The sequence below is a fragment of the Centrocercus urophasianus genome, unplaced genomic scaffold (genome assembly GCF_019232065.1).
Source record: "Centrocercus urophasianus isolate 14NV4802_14NV808 unplaced genomic scaffold, USGS_Curo_1.0 seq_15, whole genome shotgun sequence".
NCBI classification, from domain to species: Eukaryota; Metazoa; Chordata; class Aves; order Galliformes; family Phasianidae; genus Centrocercus; species Centrocercus urophasianus.
In genome coordinates this window covers 12,805,150-12,820,722 of record NW_024884697.1, presented here as the reverse complement: position 1 = coordinate 12,820,722, position 15,573 = coordinate 12,805,150, and the positions used below count along the sequence as shown (strand labels likewise).

General features: G+C 39.9%; 1 protein-coding gene across 2 annotated transcripts in view; it reads right to left on the bottom strand.

Moving 5' to 3' along the window:
- Positions 1 to 767: 767 nt before the first annotated feature.
- The window catches only part of PIK3CG (phosphatidylinositol-4,5-bisphosphate 3-kinase catalytic subunit gamma), a 29,878-nt gene continuing 15,072 nt past the window's right edge, over positions 768 to 15,573 (bottom strand). Inside the window, exons 8-11 of one of the 2 annotated variants that reach the window (XM_042815447.1) lie at positions 12,503 to 12,633; positions 11,290 to 11,401; positions 7,923 to 8,080; positions 768 to 2,766 (exon numbers count right to left, since the gene is read on the bottom strand). In XM_042815447.1, coding sequence (XP_042671381.1) covers positions 2,485 to 2,766; positions 7,923 to 8,080; positions 11,290 to 11,401; positions 12,503 to 12,633 — 683 coding nt within the window. In that variant the 3' untranslated portion in view covers positions 768 to 2,484. The remainder of the gene's footprint in view (positions 2,767 to 7,922; positions 8,081 to 11,289; positions 11,402 to 12,502; positions 12,634 to 15,573) is intronic. The other variant, XM_042815448.1, reaches the window with a different exon arrangement.

Genomic DNA, 15,573 nt, shown 5'->3' with positions numbered 1-15,573 from the left:
GACAACCAGCAGTATGGGTGCACAGCTGTTTACTAACAAAGTGTCAGGCAGCAGACAGCTTGTTCTGTAGCTAACAAGGGGATGAAGCAGCTGCTCCTACTCCCTGAAGTCACAGAATCACAGAATTGTAGGGGCTGGAATGGACCTCAAGAGATCACTGAATCCAACCTCCTGCTAGAGCAGGTTCCCTACAATAGGTTGCAGAGGTGAGCACCCAGCTGAGTCCTGAATATCTCCATAGAAGGAGATTCTACAATCTTTTCTGAGCCACCTGTTCCTGTGCTCTGTTACCTTTACTGTAAAGTTCTTCTGCATGTTTGTATGGAACATGCTCTGTTCAAGTTTCAGGCCATTGCTGCTGGTCCTATCACTACACAGCAGAGGGATGCCCAGCACTGCCCAGGCAGCCCGGCAGCAGGCACAGAGAGCTCTGGAGACATCTGCTAATGAGCTCAGCACAGAGCTGCTGCAGAAGTCTGTAACAAACGCCGCATACAACTCAACGCAGCACACTGTAAACTCCACAAAAATGACCTGTCTTGGCTTAGTGTGCAATTGAGCAGTTTTCCTCTGGCTGTGGGTTCCTCACAGACATCTATCTGCATATGAAGGCTGCTTTAGGAATGCCATTCGTTTCAAGCTGTGATTAGCATTTATTTCCCTATGCTGCATTCAAACATAGCAGTAGATTTACTTATGATTTCTTACTGAGACTGCAGTCTTTAAAATATTGGGAAAAAGTGCCTATTCATGAAGGAAAAATCAAGTGAATAGAACATATCAATCAATTTATTTCTGATCTACAAAATACAAACCTAAAAATAGCATTTTACAGACAGCATTCACCATTTACTTTGTATTTTAGTATGGTTTTAAGCCTATCTTGCACAGAATGGTAATGTAACAGAACAACAAATTATTCTACCTTTTACCTTTTCAGATTTCCTTAAATCAGTCTATCGTACGCATCAAAAACATCATTGTGCATGGGAATCAATTAAACATCTGTATTTCAAAAATAGACTGGCTCTATCTCATAACCGAGACACCAACTACAGTACATTTAGTACAAATCCTTCCAGGATAAGCTCAGTAGTAACAGTGGTAGCAGTAGTTAAAAACAGTTCTGCGAAACGATCAAAGCAAATGATAACAGAATTACAAAATTCAGTTCGTCATTTAAATGTAAAGTAAAACCCATGTAAAATTACAATGGAAGAAGAAATTACATGGGCACGAGTGCAAAAAAGCAATACTGCAAGCCATCTTCTCTCTTTGGTAAGAATCAATCAGCAGGAAGGACGTGGTAACAACTGGAGTCAAAGACTAATTCATGATATATAGTTATTCCTACCTTAGGCAGTCTAGGTGATTTGCAGGTATCCTACAGCAGAGAAGTTACAATTCTACTTAACATTGATCATTTTTTCCTCTTTTAGCTTTAAATATTGAAATTATTTCTTTTCTTTCATAAATAGCTTTTCAGTAGTATAGTCTCTTAAAGAATTTAAAAATAAATAGCAAAATATACACAATTTCAAAGATTAAATTTAATTCCTTATGGGTATCTCCCAAAAATATCTCTCCAAAGAATAAATAGCTTTGGGTTTCTCAAGTATTTGGTAAAATGTCAATTGCTTTTACATGAGGAGCTTTCTCTGAGGAATAAGGAAGTACCATTGAGTTTTCTACAAAGCTTTTACCATATAGGTGAAATTTTTAAATTTACAATAATAATATAATCTGTAATATAATATGGAACTTCCTGTTTAAAAAACAAAACAAACCGGTAAAAAAACAGTCCAAAATTAAATCTCAAGAACTTCAGATTCAAACCAGAGGAGCTTCCAGGGAACTATGAAGCTCTCTTACAGCAACAGTCAAGGTCAGCTGTGTATGTCAAGAGACCACAATAATAATAAAGCAATTTCTTTTGGCAGTGGAGTTAAGGTTGTTTTCTACTGACGCATATTGAAAATCAGAAGAAGAATAAAGTGGGACAAAGGGTGATGTGGGTGAAGAACACTTGAGTAAAAGCCATCCTGATAAAGAAATAAATTTCCTGCAGGGATTTCAATATTACTGTCGATTTTAAACCGACTCTTTTTCCCCATTTGAAGCCTGGACTCCCATGAACAATTAAGGCAATGCCACTGAAAATTTCTATCTGAGATTGTAGGTTATCATCTGACCCAAGCTCCTCCTTCATTATTACTAAAGGAAAGAAGAAAATTGCAGGCCACATCAGCAAAGCAGCTATTTGACAGTCTGGCAACTGGAAGCATCATTAGACATTAAAAATATATATATCTTAACTGCAGGAAAGCTCTTCTGGAGAGGCAGACAAAAAAAAAAAAAAGCCTTTTTAGAAGCTGCCAGTGAGGTAAAGGCAGTACTGACTGCTCATGTATTTGGAATGCATAAATAACAACAAGTACATTCACTAACTTCCTATATACACCTACAGATAGTTTACACCAAATGTTAAGCAGAATGCTTTTCTACTCCTTGCTTGATTCCAAGCACAAGATGTAAGAACCAGTTAAATTGCACAGTCCAGCCCTTATCTCTGCAAACCTCAATCTGATCAAGGAAATGCTTTTTAGCATCTTCTTCGCTTTTCCCTACCGTCAGCGCATCCCGGATATACTCAATATCCTCTTTGCTGGTTAACTGGGGCATTCCAGTCATTAGCATCATGGAGAACAGGATGATGAGCAGGTTGGTGTGATGTCGGAGAGCTAAATAAGCCTTCACACACACATCCTACAAAAGAGAAGGATTTTCTGTTAAATGATGGGGTGCACGGAAAGGGAGGGCTTAGCAACTTCATGGGAACTTGGTATGAACTACTGCCACCGACCAACACCGTTCAGTCACCAGTGTGTCAGGGAGAGGAGACCCCAGAGAGCCGCGCATCCGAGCAGAAACATCACGCTCACGTCTGCATCCAGTGCCACGTTGTTGGTGGGTGCACCTCAGGGCAACAAGTCCTGCTTTGGTGAACAAACTAATGGCTCTTTTAAATAATATGATATTAGTTGTTAAAGCTCAGCTTCACCAGAATTTCAAATTAATTTCCCTGTCATGTAATCCCTTGCTGAGACTGTTAAAAAGGCAGCAGTAATTCATTGTCTTTCTTCACAATTGGTTTCCATTTAAAGACCATGGGATAGCAAGCAACTGAATAAAGCAGCACCTCTAGGGCTCAATTCTTCATTTCATGTGGATGTCTTTAAATCTGCGGAGCTGACAGCTTGTTTAATGGAGATGGCTCTCCAGGCGTGGTGTTCTGTCACGTCTCTCCAGCTCACAGCTCTGCTTCAAACACAGGTGTGCTGCCTTGCTTTAGGACTGCCACGGTTACGTACTGTCCTATTGGATTCAAGGGATTACTGTTTTGGTTTTTTTCACCTCCATATGTAAGTAATTTGTGCTTAGCAGCATAAACTTTAGAAGAATTAAATCTCTGCAGCTTAGAAAAACATGAAATACCTTTGGAAAGAATGGTTAATGATAAGTGACTAATCCATAAATCAGAATGATTATTTCTTACATTGAATTCATTACTCATTTATTTTTTAAAATAACATTTTAAGGAAAAGCAATCAAACGTTAGAAATCAAAATGAGGAAGTTAAATTAGGCCTGCAATGCAGTAATGGGAAGAGACAAGAAATAATTCCAAGAAGGTTGTTGCTATTAAAACCTAACCTGAAGCAACACTGATTTTTACCCAAATAAAGATTCAGATAAACCTTTCCACAAATTTATTGAATTAATTTTAAAAGTCCTATGCAATTCAAATATTTTCGTATACCTTTCTAACAAATCTCATTAGCTCTGTAGAACTCTGGTTATTTCTGACACAGTGGGTAGTTTTTTTCTTCCTCAGAAACAGTAAGAATGGCACAAATAACCTTAACATCTATCACTGCTCACACCAGCGACGTCAGACAAATGAGCAGACAGGTCAGGAAAACACAAGGGAAGAAAGATGATATTTTAAACATCTGTCCGCAAGGTTTTTTTTCATTTTTTCCCCTATTTCTTGGGCCCCTTACATTTCCTAATAAATCCTGTCCTGAAATAAGATGAGAACTTTAATGTCAGTTCAGCTCTGGCAAAGCAGATGAATTGCAGTGGCCAAAGCACAGTTTACAATAGAAAACACAATCAACTTTTCACAGGGATTATTTTCACTTCATGACACCAAGAAAAAAATTCTTATGTATATCGACTTCAAACAGGGAAATCTTGTCACTAGAGTTAGTGTGGCTTTTGGTTCTCTTGAAAGAGATGAAAGCTCTGCTCTTTATAGTCGTATCAAAGGAGGTTTTGCATTTCTTTGTGGATGATACATCTCACTGCTGAAGGTGTCTGAGACAGAAAAACAATTAAGCAGTCAAGAAACTGGCATCACTGTCCTCGAAAGAATTCAAAGGATTTAAAACATCTGCACCTCCTTGTTATAGTTATTTATGCAGACAGGAGCTGAATGGAGTTTGGAATTAACATCTCCCAGTAAAAGTCATCTCTGTACTTCTGAGAAAGGCAGTGGGAACCAAAAGTGATACAAGTGCGTGTCAGGGCTATGTGCACACTGTGGGATTAGGAAGAAAGCTGTTAACTAATCAAAGCCACAGGCCAAATGAGAGGAGCTGAGGAGAAACCACCCCCAACTTGTCCATGAGACAACAATGGGTTATTTTGGGAGCTTGAATCTGTCCTTAAGTATTAGTTTCCTAAGGGTCAAGTGTTTGTATAACATGGAGTGCCCAAGTTCTGTTATACAGGCCTTCTCTTTTCAGTGATGAAGTGTACATCCTTCTTCCTTCTGTCACCTTTGTCTGACAGTCAAATACATTGGATTCTGCAAGCAAGTGGCACAACCAGAAGAAATGATTAGATCAGTACTGAAACCACAGACCCCTGTAACATCAAGTCTGCAGGGTAAAGTAATGAAAAACGAATGAATGAAATAAATGAGACAGAATGAATAAAAATTCATTCAATGGCAAAAGCAGTAAAGAGAAATTTAGGCTAACTACACGTAATAATAACTTGGTGGACAAAGCTCAAAAGTCTAGGGAGATCTACAATAAGGCTCTCTGAAGGCTTCCTACATGTAATACATGAAGGAGAACATACATAGGAGTAAAAGAGTGGCATGGGCTTCAGCCAAAGCTGGAAAGGAAATGCCACGACGTTTGACACTCATAGCAAGAGAAATCTGGACAGTATTGAGGCAGCTGAAAAATTCACAGATGGGACAGAGAAATAATTGTCTTCTCAGATTAAATCATGCTTATCAAATGATGTTTTTTACTAAACATTTCTGTCATTTCATTAGCAGCCTCTGGCATCTAATTTTTTTTTAAGTTATTGTGAAAAGAGCAAAAAGGGAAGCAAAATGTGGAGTAAGAGCTAAGAGAAGCAAGTAGTCACCAGCTCTAACAGTGCTGCAGTGCCAGCACAGCACTAACTGCTGTACCCTGCTGCAGGGGGCCTGAAAATCAGCTGTGTAGTTACACCTGCAGTAGGAGTTGTGTCTGACACATCTGTAGGGACCAATAGGTGACAGGACATAAAGCCAGACAAACCCATGGGTATTTTAGAATATCAAGGAGACTGAAGCCTGTGAAAACAAAGCATTCTTCTGAAGTACAACATATTTAATGTAGCTGAAGCACAAATTAATGAGCGATGCTCTTAAAAATTAATGATGGATAAATGCTGAGACTTTTCCATTACTGCTTGCATGAGTCAGCAGGCACACTGAATGAATCCCTCGCTATTTGGGAACATGACACAACCTGCTGGTTGGAAAGCAAGGCTTTCATTTTGTTTACATTTGTTATCTGAAAATCTAATTAAAACACACTTTTTTACAGCAAGGTAGGAAATGCGTATCTTGCTCTGTGTCATCATTTTACTTATACAGAAGTATTTTGCTTTCAACTTTCTTTTTGAATCCCTTAAGGCATTACCAGTACAGTACAGTAGGTTGCATACAGTTTGGAACGCAGCAGAACTGTACACAAACTTACATTTTTTTCAGCCCGTATTTTGTTTGTCTATGCCCACATCATCCCACATCAGATGAGCAGGTTATGTGTCACGGTCACTGCTCACAACGGTACAGCACATTAAGCACTGTTCCTCTGGTTAATGACACGAATGGAACTGACACTGGCACTGTCGTGGCATTTCTGCACCAGTGGGACGGTAGCAGTATTTACTTCAGAAATTTGTACTGCAGTAGAAAAATAAACACATTCAGGATTGCTCTGTATGATGAGAGCTTACTGAAAAGAAGCTCAGACCAAAGTCACCTCCTGTTACTTAAGCATTTGGACTGCTGAAGTAAAGGTCATACATTCTCTGAAAAGCTGTAAGATCCATATATAAGAACACAACATCTCCTCACGACAGATGCTAAGAACTTGCCAGTCTTCCAGTTCTCCACCAGCACACTTTCATATTTTCAACTACTTCCTGCTTCCAGAACTGAGGTGTTCTACATACTGATGTAGCCTAGATGGGTGTCCCAGCCCACATGGCTGATGACTGAGTAGTGCCACCCTTCTTATATGAAGTACAGCTGATGGACTTCTTTAAGAGCATGGGCTCAGCATTCCCACTTCCAAAGCTAGTCCTTGTGCAAAAGAAAGACTCAAAAATGGCACCTGGTGGTTTATAGTTATTTTTAGAAGTCTGGGCTCAAGAATGACACTTGCCTGGTTATTTGCTGAACAACCACGTGTATGTTCACTGGGACCTGCCCACCCTGCCCACTACCCCCCACAGGTACACAGTGTTAAAAAGCAGACTCTGTAGCAGGTAGGGCAGAGGGAATGGTCCATCCAAAGGGAATCCTGAGTACTGAAGTCAGGCTGCTGCTCTGATCTGCACTCTGGAGGGGACTTTGGGTAACACAGAGAATCTCCTTTCTAGTCAAGAACAAATTTAAAGTTCCTAATGATGTGTGAATGAAGACCAGCCCAACATCTATTTACCTTTGTTCAGCCATTCTCTCAGACATTTCATTAAACATACTAAACAGCATTTTGCTTTGCTCTCTCATTGTCACAAGATTACAAAATCACAACTTGTTTTGGAGGAGCTCACTTAAAATCGAACGAACTGCAATAGAATAGATTTTTAACACTGTTCTCTTTCACAGAGTTCAGTCCACCGTTGCCCCCGTTTTGAAGGGTTCAGGCCGTCTAGGACTAGCGAATGGCTAGGGCCATTAGCTACACAGACACCAATATGAGGAGTAGCAAATGGTGTTTATTGCAACTACACAGCAGTTTATATGCCCTACGTGCTTCGTCTATGTCCCTAAAGCATGCATCATAAATGCATCACAGAGCAGGGAGGTCCTGACGCGTCACATCCCGATAAAGCCTCCTTAACGCCTACTACAACAGTCCTCTCAGTTTACAAAACCAGAATCGTACACAGTCTAACATTACTGTAAAGCACTGTCGAGATGCAGCAGGCCCAGCCCTAGGATAAGAGGGCAGAAACAGGAGGGAGTAACAGTGACACAGCCAGCTGAGGAACACTGACTTGTACCATACAGAATACTTAACGCTGTCTCTCTGCAGCTACATACTGATGTCCCTTACAAAGTATTTTCAATCTAAACAAGAAACAAAGAAAAGATTGCCTGCCTGACTGCAGCTAGCTGAAGCTCTTTACTGTGGCTTCATGGCTGTTTGCATCCTAGTTCCCCTAATCCTACAGATAGTGTTCTCTTTTAGAGCTAAAATAACCCAGAAATGTATTATGATTCAGTAAATTATATTAATGCAATACCCAGGAGCACAGAGCTTTGAAGTCTAAGGCACTAATGCTCATTTCAGAGGGCAAAAAATGCCACTTAATTCATTTACAGTTAAATATTCACTTTACCTGAAATTTGTGGAAATGGAGACTTGTCTTCTTTCCGGAGATCCCCATGACAAACAGAAAATCTGGAGTCAGCACAAAAGGAACTCTTTCCTTATTAATTCCAAGGAAGCTTTTATAATTCCCAAGAATATGGCCAAAATCAATATGAAAAAGGTTACCTTTATAAAAAGAAGTCACAATTAGGCTCAAATGCAATAAATTGCCAAGAACACTCATATGCATTTACTGTATTTCCAAAACCATTTGTAGGCCTAAACTACAACTCTGTAGTTCAGCAGAAAAAGACTATTTTTTCTCTCTTTTTATTTTTTTTTAATACATAATTGTGTTTTCTTAGTGAAATTATTTTTTGTCTTTGGCAGTTGTTAAAACCAGGTAGGCCTGCTATGTTTTCTAAACATACACTCACAGCTTTTCAATCACGAAATGAGGAAAGCTTGTGCCTCCAAATCCATAACAATCAGATCCCAGCACATCACTACATGGGAAAAGTTTGTCAATTATGGCACTAATTCATAGTAACTCTGGAACTAGAACATGCTTCTTCTTCACATACCTGTATTACCAATTTATATATCCTCCTGCAGTGTACAGAATAAGTTTCCCACACTACGGATAACTTTGAGATTGCAGTATAGTATCAGGTCCGGGGAAAGTGATGAAAAACTTCACTTTTAAGGAGTGCTACACCTATAGGACTGGAGTGGCCCACTGCTCTTTAGACTGATTTATTAGTTTCACTGGCAAACAAGATGTAAGGATAAAAGAGTATGTTCACTTAAAAACATGCATTTGTAATAATGGCATATACACACAAGAAGACAAAACGTTGAATGACGTAGGACGTTACTTAACAGCAATCCTGACGTGTACCATCCTTACATGCGCCAGCATTTCAGCCACCTTTTGAGTCCTCACAACCTACCCCAGTGCTGACATATTCTGCAGACCTCTCAGTCACCTCCTTCTCCCTTCTGTTGATCCAGACAGCTCCTGTTAAACTCTGGCTAATCTGCTCCTGACTATAAACAAGTAACATTTCCTTTACTGTCCCCCTTTCTACTGACCTATCATGCACTTTCTGCTAGTACATAATATACATAGTACTGTTAATATCAGTACTATTAATATATATAGATTAATGTTGAAATTAAAGCATTTCTTTGTCTTCTTTTCCACAAGGATTTCTGGTGAACTTTTTTTTTTTTTATTTTTTAATTGTAGTCTCCAATTAGCTCATTTCTGCCTTCAGGGTACTTCCTCTCTTCAGCCTTCAGCTGGTAAAACTTTAACTACAATATGATTAATATTAAATATATGGTCTTCTGACTAAAACCAAAAGTATTTTCTGTCTCCTTGCATTATGTAAAGACTAATTAGGAAGTAACGAGCTCATAAAACTGGAACTGAATTCCTTAGGCCAGATAGAATGCCTTCATATGTGCAGCTCAATCTGGGGTGCTTCCCTGGGATGTCCATAAGGAAGTAATCCCAAAGTTTGTAATACAAAAAAATTTAGGGTCTTTCAGGAGGCGTGCAGCCATGTGGGGAGAAGTTTGTTTCCTCAGGCATGGCGAAAGGACAATAGCATGCTCATGTAACACATCTGCATAGCCAACTTCTACAAAGAAATCTGATTTATCACACATTGGTTCTTAAAGATTTCAATGGACTATTCACAGCCGACCAGGTTGTGCTGACCCATTAAGTCACTTGTGCATGTTCTTGACAACGTCCTCCTGAAGAACAGAGATAGACTGGTCAGTAGACAATAGTCCACTATATAAAGACCAGCAACCTTCCAGAAACACATCTGGTGCTCCTGCATTAGCCAATTGGTCAGGTGACCACATGCAGCCACCCTTACAAGGTAGGCAGCAACTCAAGTTTGAGGTAGCTCTCATTGGCTGGCACGGAAGAGCTTCCCAGCAAAGAAGACAAACAATGGTGTGACAGAGTACAGAAGAGGCTGGCAGCTTCTTCCGGCTCATCAGCAGGTGAGATTAATCATTAAAGGTGCAATCCCTTGACAATTTGACAAGTACGCTTAGCTCCATGCTTTAATATGCTTTAATATCTCATGTTTAAATTGTTGACATTTCATTTAGTATGCTCATGTTTGAACTGTTGGCACTTTTGTTCTGTGACACACCATTCCACAGATCTCAGTAACAAAATACCACACTCCATGTATACTTATTTTCTAGGATTTTCTGCAAAGGTACATAAACAGTTTGAAGCGATCACAGTCCAATAATATTTTCATTCTGACAGCACCTACAATCCCACTCACAATCCCTTTCACCCTCCAGACAAATGACTATCTGTCTACTTTTAAAACCTTTTGGCTTTTAGATCTTAAATCTAGACGTAAACGTTTGTTTTGCAAGGCCAGATTACTTACTTTGTAACAAACTCATCCTTGGAAAAAACCAGCATTATTAACATAGAATGGCTTAGGTCAGAGACTTTAAAGCCCACCAGCCCCAATCCCTTCCCTGGGCTGGCTGTCCCCCACCAGCTCAGGCTGCCCAGGACCCCATCCAACCTGCGCCTGAGAGCTTGCAGGGATGGGGCACTCACAGCTCTATGGGCAGCTGTGCCACAGCCTCATCACTCTCTGAGTAAGTAATTTATGTCTAAATGCCCACTGCTTTAGTTTAAAGCCATTCCTCCTTGTCCTATCACTATCTGATTGTGTAAAAAGTCTGTACCACTCCTGCATTTAAGCTGCATTTAAGTACAGGAAGGCCACACAATGAGGTCTCACGCAGCCTTCTCTTCTCCAAGCTAAACAAGCCCAACGCCCTCAGCTTTTCTTTTATAGGAGAGGTGATGCAGCCTTCTGATCTTCATGGTCCCCCTCTGGACCTGCTCAAACACCTCCACGTCCTTCCTGTGCTGGGAGCCCGAGGCCTGCACACAGTACTCCAGATGGGGCCTCACAAGGGCAGAGTAGAAGGGAACAACCACCTCCTGTGCCCTGCTGGCCACAACTCCTCTGATGCAGCCCAGAATATTGCTGGCCTTCCAAGCTGCGTATCTCTACAATTTAGATAAAGGTGTGGTGCAGGGTCATGTCAAAAGCCTTGCACAAGTCAAGGCAGACAACATCAACTGTCCTTCCTTCGTCCACTGATGCTGTCACTCCATCAAATAAACATCTAATCTTATACAAAGGCCCAAAAAGGGTAATGATAGGTTTCAATATCATAGAAGTATCTGAATTTGAAAGTAATGGTGACAGAACTGGATTCTTTACCTTCATTCATTGCTATATGCATAACTTATTAGATTAAAACATAAACCTTGTGAGGTGTAGATAGTTCCCTCTTCTATGAAATTCCCCCCAAAAACCCAGACTCACCTGTTTCTGTGATCATAATGTTGTCATTGTGTCTGTCTCCTATTCCAAGAACAAAGGTTGCCACACAGTAGCCAGCACAGGAATAAACAAACCTTTCCACAGCTGCCTGAAACTAAAAATAAATTTAGAGATGTTAAATGCTTCAGTGTTAGAAATGTTCCTTCAGTCATTCTCAAATTAATATGCCTTTCTGTTGATGTGTATCAACCAAAAGTCAAACAAACTGTCTTATAAAGTACACTGTTGCACAGCAGAGATAATGATCACAGCACAGCAATGCACTCGCTATGCTGTGAGAACAGGCTGTACTTTCTAAGCCAAATAAAATTAGCACATAGTAGTCCACACTTTCTGAGAAAATAAAGCTCAAACAGGTCACTGAACCTAAGCAAAGGAGTTACGAGTACCCAAATCTGTACTTCAGTCCTCTAAAACCACAGTGCCTCCCAGTGTTCCTATACGTCCTTTCAATCTGCTCCTCATGTATCACTTCTATATACCACTGACAAAGGAATCATTTCTAAAGCATTTTCTAACTCAGAAGCCCAGCTGCCAGCTGGATGCAGAAGGCTCTTCCACAGACATGCACAGCTGAGTGCAGGGAAATGAATGGATTTTTCAAACTCGTGAGTAACACAACTCTAAACACAACTGTGGATACACTATGCTTCTCATTTACTAGGGTGCTTTCAAAAACTCTGTGACCTGGGTATAGCTAGGGTAGATTTATCTACCTATCTATTTATCTATTTGGTGTTGTTTTGGATTTAGGATGAGAATAATGTTGATAACACATGGATGTTTTAGTTGTTGCTCAGCAGTGCTTATAGTAAGTCAAGGATTTTTTGACCTCTCACATTGCTCTATCAATGAGAATCTCAACAAGAAGCTGGGTGAGGACAGAAGCAGGACAGGTGATCCAGACTGGCCAAAGAAATGTCCCATACCATACTGCATCATGCTTAACCATAAAACCTAGGGAGTTAGCTGGGGAGGGCTTTTACTGGCTGGGCATCACTCAGCTGGTGGTGAGCAATAACACTGTACATCACTTGTTTTGTGTAGTCTTTTTTGATGCTTTTTTTCTTTTCCTTTTTCTCCTTTTCTTTCCTATTAAACTGTCTTTATTTCAACCCATGAGTTTTGCATTTCTCCCCTCCTTCTGATATAACCCCCCATCCCACTTTAGGGGAGGAAAACTCAAAGAACTCACCTTCTCCTCAATGACACATCTGTCCTTGAGCCACTGGTTCAGTATTTCATCCTTAAATGCACCAGTGTTGCCAACTGTACTCTGCTGAATTTTGGCAATTGTTGTAGCATCTTTCACAATTTCAATCATTCCTAACAGAAAACAAAGAAAAAACTAGAATTATTATTAAATTTATATCAAAGCATAAAAAATACACAAAATAATATTTTAAACTGCTTTCTAAACCTTCTGCATAATTTCAATAGCTTGTGAGCATCCACTTATTTTACAAGCAACACTGCCTCTTGCCCACTCCCAGCTGAAGTCAGCCAGAGCCCATAACAACACTATTGTGGAAATACAACCTCTGTAAACCACCAAACTGAATAGCACTGTCCTTCGGTCTGTGTTTGCTGGGCTGTTGTTTGTCTCTCAGGAGCTCCAGATCACATTCCAGCTGTTGGAAAGGTTTCTCCTGCCAGTGCTCACAAATCTCCCCCTGCCGGTGAACAGCTTCTTGATTCTGGGGGAGCAGAGCTGTTACAGGAGACATCTTTTGCTTCTCTTTGCATTTTCAAGTTCTCCCAGAATAGCTGTGTAGTTCAACAGTGTGAAAAGCCTACAGATTTTAGAGCGGATGCTAATGACAACCATTTACTGATCATTCTCTGCTGTAGAGCTAAAACAGCAGTACAAAACCTAGACAGAATGTTGTACAGCTTATTCTGCCTAAGCAAATATTCCAGGTATGTGCTGGAATAGTGCATCTCTCCCAGCAGATCGCTCTAAATAGATACGCCTCTCAGTAGGTATGGTTAGTCCTAGAGAAGACTTCAGTAACTGGGCTGCATTCATCTGAGCAGAAAGCAGCAAAAGCACAGTGCTGCCTGTTACTGGGGATCTGCGGTACTGAGGTAGGTGACTTTTACATTATGTGCCAACTCGAGCTTTTTAAATTTGGCAGTGACCCAGCACAGTAAGTAGTGAAAACTGCCTCATAAAACCACGAACATATGGCCATGCCAACGGGAGAGATAGGAAGGTACGACTGTTCACCCATGATACGTGGCAGAGAAAGTTCCTCCTCCTGAGGTCTATTTGGCAGCAGCAGTGGACATTTCCAGAACTGCAAACTGCGTTGAAAACAGATGTCTTCAACAGACTGGGAAAGATCTACACAGGAGGGGATACCATCCAGGTGTTAGGAAATCTGTATGACATCTGTCTGTTGCCCTCTTTTCGTTGTAAAATGGGGTATTGTCCTTGTGTAAACACACATAAACTGTCCTAAGTTTCTTGAAAATATGAAGAGGAAGGGAAGAAGCAGTTTGGAAGAAAACCATCAAAAATACTGTGAAAGAAAATATGCATGTCACCACTTTGGTTTTGTTACAAACAAGCATAAGCTGTGTTTCAAGGTGTCCCACAGTGCATATTACTAATTTAGGCTACAGGTATTTTCAGCAAGCCACATAGAAGTGAAGTGTGGATGTGATTAACCATGGCCCCACCATGGTGCTGGGGGGATGCTGAATTCTTACATCTCCCTCCCCACTGCATGTACAAAAATAAACGATTATTTCCTTGAGATCACAGAATGGGGAACCCATTATGAATTTAAGACAGAATACTGAAGTCTATAAGTTGAATATAAGAACACAATGGCCACTGACAGAATTCCTACACCTTCCTCCATTAATTTAAAAGATTACATTGCCTTAAGATGATTTTAAACAAGAAAAAAAAAGAAAGCATTACATTTGTTATAAAAATATAAAAAATGTTAGAAGGTTAAAAAAATGACCTATATTTACAGTTTAAGCGTAGTTTATATTTTGGTGTATCATGACCATTTCCTTTGACTTTATTAGAATTCTATCAATACGATTTCTTTATTTTTAAGAACACTTATATGAGAAGAAAAGAGACACTTATGTGTTGCACTTCCAAGTACTGCATCAGTGTGCTGGGCTTTCTGCACTCCTGAGAAATCTTGAAGCCAAAAGAAAGAATGATAAAAATGTTACGTGGCAATTTTGGAGAGGAAGTACACTGCAGATTATTTAAAAGAGTTCTTAATTTCACTGGGACTCAGTTTAACATTCTTCCATCTGTAAAGCAAAATATAATGCAAAAAAATAAAACAACTAAAAAGCTGGAGATCTTGTGAAATAAGTGGCAGCATTCATACTGTAATGACTTTACCACTCCATGCAGTTCCTATCATACTGCCAGCTACATAGATAACAGGTGTTAACAAACTTGCTACTTTTTACAGATGTTCAAGATCTGAGTAAGGGCAGAGCACTACTTGCTAATCTGTCTCACTGATGAATAGTTCATATCAGCCAAAGCATTCTTTTCAGCACGAAAGCTTAATTTGGGCATAGCCAATTTTTCTGCAGTGAGGAGGCTTTCCTCCAGCCAGTTGTGTGACAGCTGGTCAGCAGAATTAACTGTGACAGTCAATTCCCTGTTACTTGAATACTGGGAAACTGTGCCACGTGGGTGTGCTAGGGTGCATAATACATGCAAACCCAACACAGTGAGTCATGGAGCCGTCGGGATGTATACATTATGTATCAGTTTGGTATTTCTGGATGTAAGTGGACTTCTGCCAAGCTTATCAGGTTGCTCTACATACCACGATACAGTTCTCCAGGAAATTTCAAGGAACCCCTTGACTTCTCCCATTATGAACTCTACAAAATAGAAAACCTCCACTGCATGAACTCATGCTTACTGACAAATACTGCCAACATTCATTCCATCAAGTGATGCTGCTGCTTCTAGGAAGTATAGGGTATGGAGTTTCAGGTCAGGAAAAAACACAAATGTTTTTCTATTTTAACTCTTCTTCTCTATTTCATCTTTATTAGCACATTAAAACAAATATTAAGGAAGTCACTTGCTTTCACTGTTTTTTCATATCAAATATTGTTATTAAAGAGAAACTTACAGCTGGATTCAACAGTTGGATTAGCAAAGAAAGCACAGTCACTTAAGCTAGTCTAACAGTATAAAGATATCCATCAGAAAGAGCAGAAACCACAGCTAAGAGACAAATGAAGGCTGCTCACAGAAAGGTAAAG